Source organism: Aricia agestis, chromosome 16 (assembly GCF_905147365.1).
Source record: "Aricia agestis chromosome 16, ilAriAges1.1, whole genome shotgun sequence".
Lineage (NCBI taxonomy): Eukaryota > Metazoa > Arthropoda > Insecta > Lepidoptera > Lycaenidae > Aricia > Aricia agestis.
In genome coordinates, this window is record NC_056421.1 from 9,865,426 (window position 1) to 9,886,976 (window position 21,551).

Genomic DNA, 21,551 nt, shown 5'->3' on the forward strand with positions numbered 1-21,551 from the left:
GTGTGCAATAAATGTTTAAATAAATAAATAATGTATGCGTTACGCTCTGGAGTTATTGTTGAATTTTCTGTGTTCAGTTTTTGGGAATTCGCTTCGACTCTGCGCTAGTATAAATTGACCCTTAGGCTGGATATATATGCATCCGCGCAAACGCGCATTTAGGCTGTTGCACCGCGAGATCACAATTTACAAGCAACGCGGGTACAGTAGAATTTAAACGAAGAAACTATTGCCATCACGCTTCACCCTGCCCCATCACGTGTATTGTGATAGAGACAGATACAGTAAATCGAAGTAAAGTAGTCTTCTGATTCCTCCTTCAAAATAGAGCCTATCTAATTTTTTTTTTTTTTAATTTTAGGAATTTCATTAAGAGTCTGCCTCTACATTTTTATTTTATCTTAAAGATCTTCGGTGGATTGGCGGGGTACGGGGCAGTAATTTTTTGCGGTTTTTGAAGAGTCGTATTTTTATTTATTTATTAGTAAATTTAGAAAAATAGCATAGCTTTAACAGATCCCAATATTGTATAAAAAAAATAATTTGTCTAGACGCATAATTGTCCAGGAAGTAAATTGGGGAATACGTTTGTATGGAAAAACAGTGTTAGCGTTCCCTCTTATACAGTGTGTAACAAAAATAAGTGATAATACTTTAGGGTGTGTACGTGTTACTTGTAGAGAGTTCACTGTGAAAGTAGCAGCGCTAAAAGACAAAAAAATTTTTTCACTTTTGTATGTGCAAGGGCCCGAGCGTCACGAGTTTCCCCATACAAAAGTGAAAAAAATTTTTGGTCTTTCAGCGCTGCTACTTTCACAGTGAACGCTCTACAAGGAACACATACACACCCTAAAGTATTATCACTTATTTTTGTTACACCCTGTATACAATTGCTAGTGATCTCACGGTATAGCCGCCAAACCGCGCGTTTGGGCGGACGCATATAAATCGAGCCTCACTGCGGCGCAGCGGCCCAAATTGAGTCTTGGCCTCTGACACAAGCACACGCCATTTCTCCCGATTCCGAAAAAGCCACAAATACGTCATAATATTATGAGAGACTTTTTCCACATAATATTATGCACCATTATTATTACTTTCTGCTTATTTTCTAATTTTAACAATATTTTCTAATCCTAAAGTCCTAAAGTCTAAACTAATAGTAAATAAGGTTATTTTTACGCCAGCGATAAATATCATTGTTAAATGACGCGTGGAAATCAGACGCACGCGAAAAGCGCTGCGCGAGAGTCGTGTTGGGAGAAGCACTCACACAAACGAATTAAACGCGCGCGTGTGGTTACTTAATGTCTTAATTGTATTTAATATTGAGTATTATTTAAATTTACTAAATAGAAAATATTGTATTAATGCCCTTATTTAAAAGTTTTTTGTGTGTAATAATGGAATTATTGATGTTTAAGTAGTGAAAAGTACAGTTTCAATGATTTGTTTAGTTTTTGGATAACACTAGACCAGGTATGAAAATATAACATTTCATTATTAGGAAAAATGGTTACAAAAAAACATATAAAATTTAAGTTTATCTTAGTAATTTTTTAAACAATTATATAAGTACACATCGTTTTATACAATATGATAAGTCAATTTTGTCGACTGTTAACTTTTTGTGTACGCTAAAATATAAACGAAAAATTGTAACTCAACCTTATTAATGTGGCATTTGTGCACCTACTATTTCTTAATTATTGTTCAGCAGTTGAAATTTTAAATGATAGCATTATATTATTATAGCCTTTGTTGACATACAAAATAATATTTATATATATGAAACAAGTTAGTGGTCTATTGGTTTCTTATTTACAAAAGGGTCTGTTTAACTTTAACTTTACCTCTGTTATTTCCGGTTTCTGAGGTTTAACCCATAAATCCCCAAGCGGCACCCGGCTGTCTCATAACAATTGAAAATCTATTGTGTCTGCGTTTCCCACGATCGAGGTACAGGAGTATTCTATTCTATTTTTGATTGGTCAATGTTTTCAACCCCATTAAATAGATTTTCTGCCAATAAACCTCCGAATCCGGGCACGAGAAAAAACAAAAAGCATTTTCATACTAAATAGTCTAATTTTAAAGCACCTTGTCAGGTATCCATTACTTTCAATGCTCAATCAGCAGTAATACATTTTATTTGTGAAAAGATTTTTGCCATTAAAATTGAACTTATAAAACGTACGGTTATCTACCTCAGTTTTACGAGTTTTTCTTAAAAAATCTCTTATGAATTCAAAAAGATAAAATTTTACGTCCAAAGTTTAGGACATTAAGAAGACTGTTTTCGTAAAAATGTTCTTTAGAAATTGCTTGTAAGTAAAACTCATCTATGGTGCTTAATTTTTGTAATTTTAAAAGCTTTTATTTAACTTGCTCTGTATGTATGTAAGTATGTATGTTACGGTGGAATTTTGGAACTAAATTTTGAAGTAGATATATTTAACCGATGGAGCTGAATTTTTTTTCTATAATTACTTTATTAAAAAAACTCTAAAATATAAACATCTCACAAGTTGCAACTCACAATCTACAGGAGCCATACATTTTGCAGATCCGTGAAACTGATACAATATACGATTTATTCTCTGAAGTCAAATTGTCGCCTAGTTTCCAATTTTCCATTTGACCTTTCTTTACTCTGCAAGACAAAAAGTAAGAAGTATCCATTCATTCTCACAACATAATTATTTTATTCTAAGTGAAACCCTAACTGCAAACAAATAATTCACTAAGTGTTGTATTAGTATGTTATTACTTATTACTTATTAGTTATTATTGAAGAAAACCTAAGTTTAATACAATTTTTTTTCGCAGATACGATTTATTCTCTGAAGTCAAATTGTCGCCTAGTTTCCAATTTTCCATTTGACCTTTCTTTACTCTGCAAGACAAAAAGTAAGAAGTATCCAGTCATTCTCACAACATAATTATTTTATTCTAAGTGAAACCCTAACTGCAAACAAATAATTCACTAAGTGTTGTATTAGTATGTTATTACTTATTAGTTATTATTGAAGAAAACCTAAGTTTAATACAAATTTTTTTGCAGATACCGCGAAGAACCGAAGTCACTGATGTAAGTACACTGACAATGATTTGAGTCATCCGGCATCCCTGACTCAACACTCTCAATGACTCACCGCAACAGCCTTCAAAGTAAACACGAAATCACCAAACTACTGTTACTCCGTTCATTGAGGTGTTCGCCATACGTTGACTGCTACGCGCCATATTCGGTAAACTTTGTTTTTCCATAAACAACGTAAAAATCCATACTAATGATATTATTATTAGGGCCTGTTTCACCACTTCCTGATAAGACTATCCACCAATTAACTTGACAGATCAAGTATGGAGAATCTGTCAAAAAAGTTGTGAATAGCTTATAGCTAATAGGTATGTTTGCCTCTGCGCGTACCGACGGTTTTAAAGCGGTAATACGCAAAAAAACAGCCTCACTTTTCCAGCGTCTACGAAAATTCAACAACAGCATTCTGAGAGTCATTGCGGATAGATTTGACTGCCCTATCCAAGAACATTGGATAAGGATAGTCAAAGGAGTAATTTAAGTTTTATGGGATTTTTTTTACTAACATCACTAACATATTTATTATAATTTATTATTGTCATTATTATTTTGTAACTAACACACTAACAAAACTATGGGCATATTGTCTGAAATAAATGTTTTCATTCATTCATTCATTCATAGCCTATTTGGCACTTTATCAGAAAGTGGTGAATCAATCCCTTATACTTGCGAAAGTGTGTCTTTCTATCTGCCTTTCGGTCTGTCCATCTATCTGCCTGTCTGTTTCCTCTTCACGCCCAAATCGCTAAAAATATTTGGATTAGTATGAAAAAGGACATAATATTTGGATGTACGGTTCCCGCGCGATAAACGAATTTTGACGTAACGGAGACGGAGTTGTGGGCGTCAACTAACTAGAATCACTAGAGATCGCCCAATGGTCGAAATTCGACCTTACTTCAAAAACTTTAGGACTTTATCATATAAATATTTTTCAACTCTTGTCTCTGGGACTCAGCTGATCCCAGACTGGTAGTTATGTCTATTGTGGACTGGCCGTGTAAGCATTGTCTAATAGTATCTAATATTCAATAAAAAAAACTATAATCTATTTTCAATTTGTCACCTTGTTGTCAACAGACTTCAACCATAAATAAAAGAGTATAATTTGTATGTATACTGTATAGGCTTGTCACTCAAAAATCTGTCATTTTCCTAGTGTGTGTGTTGTAGTGTGTGTAATGTTTTATTTGTTAAAAAAATGTATATTAAAAGCATAATTTCAAAATAATATTAGCTCGATGCACTCCTTCACCATATAAACTTTAACTGTGCAAAATTTCATTCACCTACGTTTCCCCATTTTTCGTCAAAAGGGATACAAAGTTTTTGGCTCACGTATTAATATATAGATGTTGCTGAATTTTGTCAATTGTGACATTTTACTTTTCGCTAACGAATGGACGTCATAGTGAGCAACATTTTTTGTTGATTGGTCATGGTCCGAATGTCCTTTTCTAGAAAAATACATTTCGTCATCATCTCGGAAAACTACCTGTTACTAGTTACTACAGAGTGTTCCAATGTATAGCTGGTATAAAAACTTTACTAAAAGATAACAATATGACGTATATTTTCTGTCTATCTGTGACCCTGTACAATAGATAGAATTAACCAGCCCAGTATCGATGATTCCAACAAATGCAAGGAATTATAGAAGAACAAAACAACAGAAACTTGTATCGTGCAGAAATTCATTAATGGTGGGTTGCACCAACTTACTTTAACTATAACTTTAACCCTAACCATAACAAAATGTCAAATGAACTATCAAATCCCTAGTAAAAGTACATTACGGACGCCATATTTGACGATAACCTTAACTTTAACTATAACTACGCCTCTGGTGCAACCCACCCTCAGCGTACGAATCCTTCTCGTGATAAGCTATCTTATTTTTTTATTAGATATAGTGACCTTTTCCTGGGCTCAAATAATCTTTATGCCTATTAGTGTCTAAACACACTAGGCCGAAGTTACGCGGCGTAATTTCCGCATGATTACGTCCGCAATGTCAAACGCATACAATATACGGACGGAACGCGACGAAATAGTGTGTCATCGGTAATTTAAAATACCTACATTGCAGGCGGAATCATGCGGAAATTACGCCGCGTAACTTCGGCATAGCGTGTCTAGACACTTACATTAAAATCACTTAACTTGTTTATGTTTAAAAGTTTCACAAATAGACTTACATTTGCATATTTTATAAATAAGGATATAATAACGATACCTATAATGATAGTGAAGTATAATGCACTCAATTATGAGTTTAGTGGTTCTGGGTAGTAAGCTGACCCGGGCCGAAACAATGACGAGTTAACGAGTTTAATTGGTTGATTCACTGAAATGCACTGACAATTACAAACGTCTTAAATAGGAAACACCCACTGTGCTTCCCGACTCTTTGTTCAGACACAATTATTTGTCATAATTTCTTCTATTGGATTATACGTAACGTAGGATCTATCAGGAGACTGTAGAACAAAAAAATGAATATCCTCTAACATTCAAAATGTTAGAGGTATAGCAGTAATATTTTGACTTATCGGCTTTAAAAAAAAACACATGCTGTATATGGAATTTTAGTCACAGAAAAAGGTTTAGGCACAATAGACATAACGACCAGTAGTTCGACTGCAAAGAGACGGACAGGTTTCAATATCTGTCAAATTCGTCGGGTTTCACTAGGATTATGAACGGAATGTGCCTCGCGCTGGCTGATATAATAAATTTTTAAGTATTAAAAATAAAGTTTTCAAAATTGGATTCTGACAATTTTAATCGCATGTGCCAAAACACAAACAACAATACGACCAAAGAGGAACACGTCCACACGAGTCACACGAATATGTCATTGTTTTAAATTCGTAGGTAACAAGTTAACAACCCTAGCGACGATTTTCGTCATAATACGTCAAATTTAAAAATTTCAACATCAGTTCTAAGTCGGCATACTCTATCATTCTGTCTACTCTGGTTTAGGTCTTAAAAATAATACTAACTGTCACTCAGAGACGAATATTAAATTTACAAGTAATAAAATGAAGATTTCACACAAGTCTGCCAAACTCTTGATTTTATTGAAGTTTAATCATCATTCATCATTAAAATATTATGTCTCTGACTGCCGCACTCAGAGTGGAACATTATTTACTTAATTGTAATTAATTCAAAATGTTGACATAAGCCCCATACATTATCTGTCAAACTCTTCATTAAATTGAAGGTTAATCGTAATTAAATGTCTCTGAGTACGGCGGTGAGTGCGGCAGTAAAGACTAATCGTGAGCAGCCACAAAATATTTAGGCAAAATAATTAAGCCCGTAAAAATCAGGTCTATTGCAATTTACAATGGCTACTGCCTGCTGAGCCTTTGTGGACTCGTTTTGCACTGCTAGCGAACCGACAAAAAACGTCATAAGAATTAAAGAGATGGATTGTTATAGTCTAGATATCAGGTTATATTATAGCGTTTAAGTTTTAACCATAAAGTTAATATACCTAGCGGAATAGAGAAACAAAGGCCTGAGCAAGAGAGATGTCACTATCGGTAACACTGCGTGGTAAAAAGAGACGTGTGATACGTGACAGCAGCACTCTTTTTTTGACGTCCAGTTGGCACGTGCCGCACGTTGACAATTTAATCTCATAGAATTCATGTTCAATCATGCTTGTGTAAGTGTATAATTACACATATTTTTCACACAGATGAAAACCAATTTTGGTTTCGTTTGACAGCTTGAGATTGTTGCTCTATTCCGCTAGGTATATTAACTTTATGGTTTTAACAAAACAACTTGATAATACTTAGGGTGTGTGTGAAATAAAAAGTGTGTGGTATAGTTTAAACAGTGGAAGTAACAGCTTTGAAAAAGTAACTTTAAACTTTTGTATGAGGAAATTCATGACGCTGGGACGCTTACCCATAGAAATCACAAAAAAATACTCTATCAGCGCTCCGACTTTTAAAGTGAACTCATTATAGGGGACACATAATAATAATAATAAAGCCTTTTATTCCGAACTTCAAAGTTTTTCTTAATGGGTTCACAATAGTTTAAACACAGATTATAAAATGTCTCTACGTTCGGTGTGCCTTACGGCATAGGCCTCCGCCAGCCCTTTCCACTGTTTTCTATCAATTGTTCTTGGCCACAGGGGGCCCAGAGTCCATTTCAATTCGTCCTCCCATCTTCTCACTTTGCGACTACGGCTCCTTGATCCATCTCTTGGATACCAGACTGTTGCTTGCTTACTCCATTTATCGTGTTTGCAACGGAGCTTACAACCCGTGTGTCCAACTCCATTTTAGTCTGTCGATATGTAGTAGTGCAAGTATGTCTGTTCGTTTAGTTTTCTGTCTGATATTTCTGACTTTATCATTCAATTTTAATCCGAGCATGCTCCTTTCTATGGCTCGCTGACATTTTGCAAGTTTTTCCCTTTGGTTTTTTGTCAATAGCCGCGTACTGACCAAGCGAGCAGCCTCGCGCGGCAGCCTTACGAGGCAGTTGCTCGGTCGGTCAGGACGTGCCTCGCCCGAGGGAAACGCATGCGTTGTCTCGCCCGAGCGTGCCGCGGCCCGAGCCGAGCTTTGTCGACTTTTGCCTCGCGAGGCAGCCTCGCGAGGCAGTTGCTCGGTCGGTCAGTACGCGGCTAATGCCCAGGTTTCGCAGCCATATTATGTGGTGCAAGGAAGAATGCATGTATCAAAAGTGAGGGTAAGGGACACATACACATTACACACCTTAAAGTATTATCTTGTTTTGTTACAGGGTATAAAGTAAAACATTATTTTCCCTTGCATATACCGTACGTTACACAATGAATCAGCCTGTCTCATGAACCTCAAGATAAGCTGTAAACTTGTAACGGGGCTTAGGGCGGGTGCGAGGGTAATTATTGCGAACAAAAGGAACAAAATTAATACGCCTATTGTCCGCGAGACCGTGATGAGCTCGTGTAATACTACATACTCTCCAATGGTGGAGTATAACAGCTCGAGTTCTGACGTTTATTGTAGAGAATAATCATTGTCATTAATGTGAAAGAACACAAATAAGTGAAATATTTTTTTTGGTAAAACCTAAAAAGTGTCCCCGTGCGAGTTTCCCGCCGGGTTAGTTCCCGAACCGGTGGTAGGCAACACATAGGAGTTTCTGAAAAGATTTGATTCACTCAGAAATAAAACTTTTTTTTATTATAAATGCGCGGTTTCTTCAGGCCCAACTAGTTACCAACTAACCCAACATTACCCAAAACCAGGAATATGACCTAATGAATTGAAATTTCCAATAATGTGCATGAAAGACGTTATTAATAATTATTGACAAGATTCGTTACAGTATCATCAGTGTTTTTTACTTTTTCATCAATTTAATTCGAAACCGATCGTGTAATTTGTTAAAATTTATAATAATTTCTTAATATTTATAGTGGAAAAAGTGCACGAAAAATTGAGTTTTATTAGTGTTCAACATGAATTTCCACCAAGAACCAACAGTACAATCAATTATACATTCACCCCCCAAAACCTAGAACATCACAAGTAGAGCTAGCTTCTTGTTCTGCAGCCTACGCATCCGCTATACAAGATCCAACATCTCTCTTCTTTAATCTTACCTAAACGCCAATGTTTATAAGCAAAATTAATTATTTACAATTTATTAATTTAGGGAATAGTAATTGTGACAAGCCGGCGCGGCGCCAAGTGGTGGGTATTACGTCATCTAAACTGTCATTTAAATTCAGTTGCGGCGACCAATATACAAAATATTACGATACAAAACAAGGTATTGTCGCCAGACTGCACTAGGGGTGGTCAAAAACGATTAATTTTGTCGATAGTTTCAATCGTTTCATCGACTTTATTTTTGCACTTACTAGATGTTGCCCGCGTTGTTTATCGAAATGTAACCATGTTCACCAGGATAAAAACGACTAAATGTATAGCACCATTCTCCATATTAAAATTCATAAAAATCAGTTATGTGGCTTAAATCGTTAAGAGGAAACTAATAGACACAGCACAGTCTAGACCGGTTCAAAAAAATCGACTATTTTTTTTTTTCAAAACCCGCAGTGAAATATCTTCCTAGTAATGAAAAAACAAGCCTGTGAAAACGGGAGCTCTTAATATCAATTTTGAAAGGTCGCTCATCGTGAATTTCTATTTTACGTTTAAATAACATGGGATTTTTTTTTTTTAAATTTGGAATTTTACAACTCATTTTTGAATTAACATGTCGGGATGAGCGATACATATTTTTGAAGGAAATTGAACGCTCTAAATAAATTGTCTCTTATGTTTTTTCTGTAAGTTCACTCCTTCAAAAGTTATTCGAGTTTAAAATCCAACATGTAATCAATTCAACGTTTTTTTCCTTAATTGTGATATAATAATAATACTTATCTTCAAAAAAAATTATTGTACACTTATTAATTGTATAGTTGATAGCTTTACGTTTAACACGATTATTTTCAGTTGATAAAATTTACGATTTTGATTCTAACTATCAGAACTATGAACAATGAAATGCTACTAACAACAATTGAATACCAATAATTCAACAATGACATTTTAATAAAAAGACGACACTTTAGGAATAATCTTTTTTTATTTATTGAAATGAAAGCATCAAATTTTAGAGTATCATGTTCTAAATACCTACATACATACCACATAACCTCTCCATTTGTGGGCAGTTTACGTCCAATAAAATTTTCATTCATTTCACCAATCAAGTATACATTTTGTTCCATTATTTATAATAAAATGATACAATTATTAAAAAGTAAAATATTTTTAAATTATTATACATCAAAATCGTAATTATAACAAACAGCTAGGAACCAGAACAACAATTGAGCAACAGTACCGAAAAAGTAAGTTGATATTACAGCACATCTCTATTTCACCGGTAAAGAAGAAGTACATTTCCTATAAACCACAGTTGGTCATTATTCTAAAATTTATGTACATACAATCCAAATTTTTTGTAAACTTTAAATAAAGAATTAATTTCGGATTTTTTAAATTAAAAAGTCAACTATTTTTAATAGCAGAATCATAAAGATCTACTTTATCAACGACGTTAAACTTGATGATTCAATATTTTAAGCCAAATTTTTTTTTTCAATAATAATTATGAAATATTTAAGAAAAATTAAAAAAAAAACGTTGAATTGATTACATGTTGGATTTTAAACTCGAATAACTTTTGAAGGAGTGAACTTACAGAAAAAACATAAGAGACAATATATTTAGAGCGTTCAATTTCCTTCAAAAAAATTTATCGCTCATCCCGACATGTTAATTCAAAAATGAGTTGTAAAATTCCAAATAAAAAAAAAAAAATTCCCATGTTATTTAAACGTAAAATAGAAATTCATGATGAGCGACCTTTCAAAATTGATATTAAGAGCTCCCGTTTTCACAGGCTTGTTTTTTCATTACTAGGTAGATATTTCACTGCGGGTTTTGAAAAAAAAAAATAGTCGATTTTTTTGAACCGGTCTAAGACACACATTTATAATATTATTACATATTTTATTTATTAGTATGTGAAATAACATTATTATTGTCTAAGCAGAGTTTTTCGTAATTAATTGTTTTTTTTTTTACAATGGCATTGTATAATAAATAAATATTAATGAAGTTAATAATATTAAAGGTAAAAAGAAACTAAACCAAATCATTACGTTTCACTCAATTTGCTATTTCCGAATATTTCATAAACTAGGCACTTTTATTACAAAAGGCTATCTGTTTATCAATATAAGAACCCTATTTGTCCGGTACCTAAGCGCTCATCAGATCGTTTACAGTTAATAATATCGATAAAAATCTCATAAAATTTTACAACACTATTCCGATAAAAATATAGGAGAAAAATTCATGAATTTACGTTACACAAAGTTTTAACATAAAGTATCTAAATTATCATAACAATATCTTCGTTTAAAATGAAATTTGAGCTAACCCAAAAGTTTAGGTAGCAGATAATTATTGTAAATTAGGATGGGATGTCTAAATATGTGGTGCTTTATTGTGAGAAAAGGATATTAACCAGGCGTGGTTGAAATTATTGTATAAATACAATATTACACATTTTCAGAATCCTACCTAGTTGACGTAATTTTGCTTTTTGAAAGAGATGGTAATTAATCCATACGTTAATATTTTTAATCACCTATACTATAATAATCTAAAAGCAAAGTGTGATTATTTGTTATCCAGTCCGCATGAAAATTTCCCGCATCCTATCATTTCACAGATGTTTTTTCCTGTCAGGCGGGCGACACGCGCCCGGCCACGACATGATGCTTCACCAGCATGCGGACCAGATCCGCACGCATGACAGGTAAAGCTGTCATACACGCTACGGTCTATCGAAGCGGTCCACATGTGCATTGTGCAGGTATGCCTGCGCAGGTAGACCGGAATGTGTGATGGATTAGACATGGGCAGTTTTTTGGACCTGCGTAGGCGATTGGCGCAAAATCGAAAATCAATTCTTTCGACTGACACCTGCGCAGGCATACCTGCACAGGTGACCTCTCTGGTAGACCGTAGCGTGTATGGCAGCCAGACTTTGTGGTAGGCCAAGACTGACAAAGATCTCCATTGCCGATTCTTACTGCTTTTGATTATGTTTCTGGATCAAAGATACGAAAGTGTGTATTCGCAGACGTCGTCTATCGTATCCACAAATAGTGCAGCCGATATAATGAGTGTCGCGGCCGGTCGCTTGCCAAAAATATTTGGCAATCCAGCTGATTTCCAGTCTTTCCATGAATACGAGCATTTTTGTTTCACTCACCTCAGGTCAGAACGAACGGTACCTTTAAATAAGTATCTTCGCAAAATAAAAACCAATATAATTTGCAACTAAGTAATAAATAATAATTAATATTACAGGTTTGAATTTTACTAAAATGTTTACAATAATATAATATAACTAGCTGTTGCCCGCGACTTCGTCCGCCTTAACATAATAATATAATATAATAACAAAGTTCGATAATTTTCCCCTTTTTGTGGTTCCTTATACAAAGGTTAAAACGGGACCCTATTTAAGCAAACGTCAAACGCAAACGTCAATAAACTTTCATGTTTCTAACTCAACAAATGACGGACTTTCATTGAAATTTTCTACGCCAATTTCACCCCCTCGGGGTAGAATTTCCAGAAACGCCTAAACACGTATCCAATAATTTTTAATCAATAGCCCAAACATAAAATTTCATGTTTCTAACTCAAGAAATGACGGACTTTCTTTCAAACTTACAACCCCTACTTTACCCCCTTCGGGGTAAAATTTTCAAAATTCCTTCCTTAGTGGGTGTCTACTTAATAAAAATACCCTACTCACCAAATTTCGTGGCTGTAACTTTAACAGTTTTTGCTCAGCGATGATGAATCAGTCAGTCAGTCAGTCAGTCAGGACATGTAATTTTATAAGTATAAATAGAGATATGAGTTTTGCTATTCAAAGCGAGAGCTACAAAGCAGATTTTTTCCAAATTTGTATTTAGAAGTTTACTGTTTAGGCTGTGGATAGAAGTACCTATAGGCTGATATTTATCCGGAAAAGTTTATCGTTCCAGTGAAATACTGTACATGTAAATAATCAGATAGACTATGAACTTTAACTTGTATTCGTTTGTTTTAATCCCTGCAACCAGGGCCTAGGTATTTAAATAAAAGTTATGTTAAAATTATTATTATCATTAACAACATTAATATTTGGTTTAATAATAATAATATAAACGAAATATTGTTTTAAGCCATCATAATAAACAATACAATACATACACAATAGGTTACGAAACGAAGAAAGTTATGAAGGTGGAATGTATAATCGTTCTCTCTCAGTGACCTATTGAACACAGAATGAGAAACATTTCAACCAATTTGCATACTGTATAACTCACAGTGCAACGATGCGTAAAATATAGATAAAGCAATTTTAAAACTATGAAATAGTCAATATAATGGTAAATACTGACATGCGGTTTTGCTCCATAGTTTTACTCCAAATCGAGTAATAATTACTGTGTGGACCGCAAAACTGACAGCTCGAAGGCTCGCATCGAGCCGGCTTGATGGAATGAAATATATCGATAAATAAGAATAAAACTATCGAGCAATGCTGAATGTGTGGACGAAAGCCCGAGCCGCGGGTTCTGCTCGACGTTATTGCTCGATCGAGCAAAACCGTTTGTGAGTACTTAGCTTAACTGCCGCACTCAGAGACCAACATAATAGTAATTTACTGTGTAATGAAAATATGAAGATTTTGATATAAGCCACGGACGTAAAAAAAATATAATGTATGGGACATTATCTGTCAAACACTTCATTAACCCGTCGATCGTGGATAAACGAGACACAATAGAATTTCTATTGTGTTTCGGTCACCGGTGACTTGATGAATTTAATTGAAGTTTGCATTTTCTTGGTAAATTTTGATCATCTATTACAATGAGTTTCTAAAATACTAGAGTAGCAATGTCTTACAAAAGATTCTCAGAAATGCGTAACCACTTTGTTGTTCAAAAGACAATGTCAAGTCATATATTCGTTATGTCATTATGTATGTGAGATATGCCTGCAGGCATCTTCGAAGTGGCAACGCGTTGCTACCGTAAACTTCCAATCTAGTTACGTTAGTAACATAGAATATCATTGATTTATTACATCAACAGCCCAGTGAAATAAAAATGCTTAGAATCTATATATTAATACGCAAGCGAAAAACTTTGTATCCCCTTTGACGAAAAATGGGGAAACGTAGCCTGTGCATGAAATTTTGCACAGTTGTAGTTTATATGGTGAAGGAGTGCATCGAGCTAATAATATTATTTTGAAATTATGCTTTTATCGTATATTTATTTAACAAATAAAACATTACACATACTACAACACATACACAGTCATAGGAAAGATGACAGATTTTTGAGTGACAAGCCTATACATACAAATTATACTCTTTTATTTATGGTTGAAGTCTGCTGACAGCAAGTTAACAAATCGAAAATGGATTTAATTTTTTTTTATTGAATCTAAGATACTATTAGACAATGCTTACACGGCCAGTCTGAGATCAGCTGAGTCCCAGAGACAGGAGTTGAAAAAAATATGATTAGGATAAAGTAAATATTTTTTACAAAATATAGGTAGTAGTCCTAACATCGCTGAAACTAAGGTCGAATTTCGACCATTGGGCGATCTCTAGTTTAGATAACAATGTGAACCCGCAAATACCGTTTTATAATATTGGTAGAGTACTCTCAACTCTCCTTACTATGTAATTAGTACACAGCTAGAGAAGCCAGACATCAAACCATGACACTTTATATTTGGGTAAGTTTAAACACATTCCAACGTGGTACAGGTTCAGAGAGCTCAGGTCAGTAGTTGAAAATGTTATGTATCAAGAAAACATGAAAGAATTATAGACCTCTGAAATCATTTTTTTTTTTTTGCAAACATTAAGTTACTTCACATAAACTAAAAGCAGCATCTAGAAAATTATTGATCAATGAATTTCCAACTGTAATTACCGGCCTTTTCATAGGGAACTTCATAAGCTTCTTACATGCAAAATATATACCTCTAGTCTCTACTGAATTAGATAATAGGATTAAGATTGCTAATTGTGCATTTGTTACGAACCATGCATATTGATATGATGAATTTTTTTATAATACCTGTAACCTGTATTTAAGAGCTCAAAGTATCTCCATAGTAAATATTATCATCTATATAGATTCAGCTGCTCAAATATTGAGACTTGAGAGGTAGATACACTTAACATTGGTACCGATTAGTGAATTTGGTTTCGCATCAGTAAAAAAAAAATCTGCCTAAGTATATTTTTCTAGTGTACACTTATAAACCTTTCTCTTAAATCACTCAGATATGCAATAAAAAAAGAAACTTACCGTTGCGAAGTTTTAGTAAGTAGATGCATAACATTTTTTTTTGTTTCATTCAATGTAGTGATTTTAGGTACTTACCTATGTAGTGTTTGTAGTAAGGTTTTTTAATTGATTTATATTCTAACCTATCAGCGGTTATAATATAAAGCGTGACGGTAGCTCGCATCACTGGGTCCATTGTATAATCAGTACAATAAGGAGCAATTCATGCTAATCGACTTTTATTATATAAGTCGTTGACACGACGTGGGAGTGGTGCGTGTAGGAGTGCCATGCGAATTGTATCCTGTGACCTTACACAAGTTATTGTAAAAAAATCGGCCTAGTGCAAGTTGGACTCGCGCACGAAAGGTTCCGTACCATTATAGAGCAAAAATAGGTAAAAAATGTGTTTTTTGTATAGGAGCCCCCTTAATTATTTATTTTATTTAAATTTTATTTCCTACTAGCTGTCCCGGTGAACTTCGTGTCACTTTAAAACCTTCCCTGGACTTCTACGAATATTTTAAGACTAATCCGTTCAGCCGTTTTCGAGTTTTAGCGCGACTAACACATTTGAAAATCCATTTTTATATATAAGAAGATATAGATTAATTATTAAAGTATAAATACAACTGAGTATTTTGTGAACATTTCAAGTTCCTAGCTGTTACCATTATTGATTACGCGCAAAAAAGGCCAAAAAATCACGTTTCCCCCCTTAAATATTATTGTTATGTTGTTATTTTGTTTTCAGCATTTGTTGTTATGTGAAAATTTCAATCTAGCTATAGCGGTCCTTGAGATATAGCGTGGAGACAGACAGACAGACGGACAGACAGACATCGAAGTTTTAGTAATAGGGTCCCGTTTTTACCCTTTGAGTACGGAACCCTAAAAACGTGGTTTTTAGGGTTCCGTACTCAAAAAATAAACCTCATTTTTAAGGTTGAAAATTAACCTCAATTTTTTAAAGAAATTAATTCACAAAAAATTTAGAAGAAGAGCGGACTCACGTAATTTATACTCGTATGGTCCAACTATACCAACCAAATAAACCAAATAAAGTTGATCCGCAAACTGCGTAAATGCGAAAACGGTATAAAAATTAGTACCTAAGAAATAATTATTTATAGTAGGTCTAGAAAAACTCAGTTGCCATTTGCCAGTGCCAAATTACTAGTATAGGTACTTAATATTCTAAAACAGAGACAAACATTATTGAGATAATTATAAAATTCGTAAGTAATAAACATAGTAAGTAAATAATTTACCGTAAGCTCAATGATACTAATATGTGAGATACTAACAAAAACAATAGATTATGATTTTGAAATTCAACGGTCAGATTTCTTAGTAAAACTAGAAAGTAGGGGATCACCATATACAGATTAGGAGTACCACAAGAACTCAAATAGCGTGATCGAATCCACAATCAGTTTTACCTTGAAGTTCCTAGGATAATGCTCTCTATCTCGTGGAAATAGAGGTCCTGTCGGAGGTAATATATCGTTGAATGGCCCGTAATACGTTGTGCATTCCCTCTTGTAACAAATTAACGCAACTATTCATGTTAATCCATTGTGTAAATACATCACCAATGGTACACCATGCGTTAAGATTTAACACAAACGATTTGCAACTTAAACAACGGAATGTAGAGTTCAAAATCCCGTAGCAGGATCGTAGAAAGTACATATAGGGAAACTATAACGGATGCTCTTATAATTTTCCGAGATCATTAGTTTTTATGTAAAACAGATCAAGTACAAAAAGATCGTTTATGTTTAATGCGTAGAGCGGATAAACGGAAAATAACATCTTAGTTTCTACATTTCGCTTGTTAAATCCGTATAGCTACGCTGTTCACTTGGGTGAACATTTTCACCCGAGTGTATGATTCTTTCAGGTATGAAAAAAAAAACACGGAAACGTTCACTCGATGATAATAATTTTCATTAGTAATTGCTCGAGTGAAATCGTGTATTCTTTATACCGGACTCCACAGAATATACGAGAATATCTCGTTGCAATCGTTCATTTTTCGTTCAATCGAAGTGGGAGTTAAAAAATTTGAAGATCGGGTTCACTCAGAAATTGATTCGGCACAAATTTTTATTTTGTGTTCGCTTTTTTTTTCACTTGTGACTTGGGGCGAAAGATGTAAAGTGAAAACGGCCAAAAATATTCATTTGATATCCCCATAAGAGATTTACTTAGGTTTCTTCGAAAATAATTCTGAACGGTCTACATATTATAAGCCTGAAAGAAGATATTCTATCTACTCCCACAGGATGTGCCTACACGTATTAATGTAGTTATTAATATATTCTTATTTCTTACACGTGTCTGAATGAATGTGATGATGATATTATTAAAATCTAAGAAGGATTTCTGAAGAAAAATTAAGAAAGAGTTTAGGTGGATGATATGCACCTAGGTAAGCTGCCCCACAATTTGGATCATATGAAGAAGAGTTATCTGAGGATTTTACATTCCTTAAAACATTTATATTGCGTATTTTCTCTTGAAATCAATTAATTTATTTTAAACTTGACGACAGGACCCCCAACTCCGTTGCGCCAAAATTCGTTTATCGAGCGGGATCCGTAAAATTTTCCGGGATAAAAAGTATCATAATATACAGGGTGTAACAAAAATAAGTGATAATACTTTAGGGTGTGTACGTCTTCCTTGTAGAGAGTTCACTGTGAGAGTAGCAGCGCTGAAAGACCAAAATTTTTTTTCACTTTTGTATGGGGAAACTCGTGACGCTCGGGCCCTTGTCCATACAAAAGTGAAAAAAAAATTCGTCTTTCAGCGCTGCTACTTTCACAGTGAACTCTCTACAAGGAACACGTACACACCCTAAAGTATTATCACTTATTTTTGTTACACACTCTATATGTCCTTTCCCGGGACTCAAATTATCTCCATACCAATTCGGTTTAGCGGTTAAGGCGTTACAGACACACTTTCGTATTTATAATATTATATAGTATGTATGGATACTTTTAGTAGAATTCCGTATGCAAAATCCATTTTATCATCCCAAAAACACTAATACAGCCTGCTACGCCAACATAATATTATTGTAAAGTTGCGCATGCATGATCATTGATCATCTTATAACACGACAGGAATACTTATGTTCAATTGACATACCAGGACGGATTACATCACAAGGTCACTGGGACATCTGAACTCTACAATTGCTCCTGATGAGGAGGATATCTCGTTTTAGACTATTTTAAGACTGCATTTTATCTGCACTGAGTATAAAGCTCTGAATACAATATCACATCTGAAAAGCTGCTATTATAACTTTTAACAATGTTGCTAGGACTGCACATTTTTTTTAAACTATCTTATGTCTCTCGGGACTCAAAGTATCTCCATTCCAAATTTCAGCAAAATTGGTTCAGCGGTTTGAGCGTGAAGGGGTAACAGACAGACAGACACACTTTCGCATTTATAATATTAGTATGGATTTCATTTGAAGATTTTGATGTAGGTACTATGCAAAACCGACTTGGTTATGGTTTTAACATTTAACCATGTACAAAAAATGATAACTGTCCAAAACCAACACGCTTGCACTATTGCCTATAGTTTATTGGCGTGGGCTTCAGGCCTATAAGTGGGCGTGGGATGCTCAAATAGAAGAATGCTACGAGAAAATAACAGTCCATTTCCTTAGGCTTAGAAGGATTTTAAATTGTCAATATTCCATTATTCAGTAAGCTTTAACACACTTCTAAGAAACAAAACAATTGTTTTGAAAAATATCCGAACTAAGCCGTATATTTTGTGAAAAAACATTTTTTAAAACGAGAACCAGCTGTTAACTAGGTATTATTTAAATCTGCTGTTCAAACCCGTTGGTTGGACCGATTTGGGTGAAACTCCTGGGGCTGTAGCCAAAGTCCCTTTCGTTAAAAACGATGACGAAATACGTTATCAAAATGTATGGGATTTGACATTAGTCATCGCAAGCGAAATGTTATTTAGCGATGACTTATGTCAAACCACATACATTGTGATAACGAATTTCGTCATCGTTTTTAACGAAAAAACACTGACTAACTGAGAATAGTTAGGATTCACTATTCGATCAACTAAATAACGTTTTTTTCAATTAATTGTATGTTCCAGATTGTAACAGCTTATTTCAAAAGTATTTGTTTATTTTGTTACAGATTACAAGATGGCGGATTTGGACCTCGTGAACATAACAGAGGACATAGACGCACTAGTGCAACAGAGTGAGCTGTCCAAGTAAGTTTCAAGTATTGTACCTACTAACCACAAAATACTAGTTACAGCAAAATGCATTGAAATCCCGACCTTTTGAAACTTCCTTTACTAATAAAAGTTAAAAAAAAAAACAAAAAAAAAAAAAGTAAACTTTTTTTTAAAAGTCCTTTATTATTTTCACTTAGCATTTTATTCTCCACTAATGGTCTATAATTTAATTATCAACAAAGACAAAGCAACAAAAACCTTCCGAGCGATGTAAATAAAAAGCCATCATAACATTATATTAGGGTAAAAAGGATTTAATAAAAAATAAAAGCCTGGAATCGAATTAACAATATTAAAACTGAGAAACGTACATGCGTATAATGGGTTTCCTGCTATTTTTAATCATGAACTGGACCTTGAATTTCAAAAGCCTAAAACACTAATTGTTTCTAGACTTTCTTTTCAAACCTTTGTTTTGTCTTTGGCCTTCATACTGTTCTCCAATTTCTGTAATTTAACGCTCATTCACACTTATTCGGCATGAAGAATTGAATTGTCCTTGACAGGAATTTATTCAGAACACGGTTCTGAATGTCACTAATTGTTAAAACTTTTTTGAATAGGTAGTGAAATTAAAAAAAAAAACACACACACACACACACTAACACACACACACACACTAACACACACACACACATTTAAAACGGGCGATATGTGTAAGCTTTTGATATTGGCTTAAAATAACAGAATCATGAATCAGGGTATTGTTGGAGTATTTTGTTTTTCGACAGATTTTTAACTAGACAAGTTAAAGTTGAACGATTTGAAATCTCATGTTTTTTTTTTCAATTCTATTCTCTATTCTCTTTTCAAAATATCTATTCTTTAAAATGTAAGCATTTGAGTACTGTTATCAATCTCATATATACAGGGTGTAATAAAAATAAGTGATAATACTTTAGGGTGTGTACATGTTCCTTGTAGAGAGTTCACTGTGAAAGTAGCAGCGCTGAAATACCAAAAAATTTTTTCACTTTTGTATGGGGAAACTCGTGACGCTCGAGCCATTGCCCATACAAAAGTGAAAAAAAAATTTCGTCTTTCAGAGCTGCTACTTTAACAGTGAACTCTCTACAAGGAACACGTACACACCCTAAAGTATTATCACTTATTTTTGTTACACCCTGTATATATATTAATAGGATAGGATATATATAGCCTATAACGTTATGATGTAGGGCATTTTTTATCGACAAATTGGCTATCAATTTCTTTTTCTGTAACTTTTGAAAAAAAAAATCTGCACATAGCTCTCATAGTATTATCCGACCAATACTTCATAAGAAAATCGTTATAACTTCTAAACTATCTGACTTAGAGCATAATATAAGTAAAGGAATTTACATCTAAACCTCTATCTTTTTACAATAAAAAATAACCAGTTTAATGCGCTATATTTTTCACAAAAAGCCATTTATTAAAAAGTACACTATTTTTTTCCTAAAAATTTGTTTTTTTTTTTGTATTTAGTTCCACGAAATTCATAACATATTGCATGTGTAAGCGTAGTCCATAAGTTTTTTTAATAATAATAATAATAATAATAATAATAAGTTTAGCTATCAAATGAGACCTTTTTTATTTCCGTAGGATATTTACATAAGAAGTATTGTTCAGATTAGTGTGAAAGCCCGAGAAAAACTAAAATGGCTGCCATTTTACAACCGTGAGAGAAAGATAAAATTTTAGAGCCAATTTGTCGATAAAATATGCCAAACATCATGACATTAAAGGATCAGACACCGGCGCGGTGTCGGGACTCGGGACACATTGTATAACATTGTAAAAAAATCATATTATTATCCCCGCGTTCCATTTAGCGTTAAAAACGATCAAAACGCTCAAGACTACATATATTAATTTCCTATGGCCATTACCATGTGCATTGTGCAAGGTTACATCCACATAATATTATGTCTCTGGCGGGTTACCGGACGTACTCAATTACGGACAGTACTCATGACGCATCGCTAGCGCCAATATTACGGAAAAACTATACACAGGGATAACCAACCTGTGGCACGCAGGAAAAATGAGCTGCTACTGTATTTTTTTGTAGACTGTACTTGAAAGCTGTACTCTTTATTTATCTAGTTCGTTACAAAACAGTTTTGAAGATTGGTAAAACATTAGTACCATTTACCTATGAGTTACCTAATTATAACTTTAAAATCGAGCGCTTTTTTCACGATGCGTGAAAAATTTTGT

General features: G+C 34.0%; 1 protein-coding gene across 4 annotated transcripts in view; it reads left to right on the forward strand.

Moving 5' to 3' along the window:
* Window positions 1-21,551, forward strand: part of LOC121734736 (G-protein coupled receptor moody) — a 64,672-nt gene that overhangs the window by 15,996 nt on the left and 27,125 nt on the right. For 2 of the 4 annotated variants that reach the window (XM_042125339.1, XM_042125342.1), the window contains exons 2-3: window positions 3,065-3,091; window positions 19,238-19,316. In XM_042125339.1, the coding sequence (XP_041981273.1) occupies window positions 19,246-19,316 (71 nt within the window). In that variant the 5' untranslated portion in view covers window positions 3,065-3,091; window positions 19,238-19,245. Of the gene's footprint in view, window positions 1-1,238; window positions 1,480-3,064; window positions 3,092-19,237; window positions 19,317-21,551 lie in introns of those variants that run through there. The other 2 variants (XM_042125340.1, XM_042125341.1) reach the window with 2 other exon arrangements.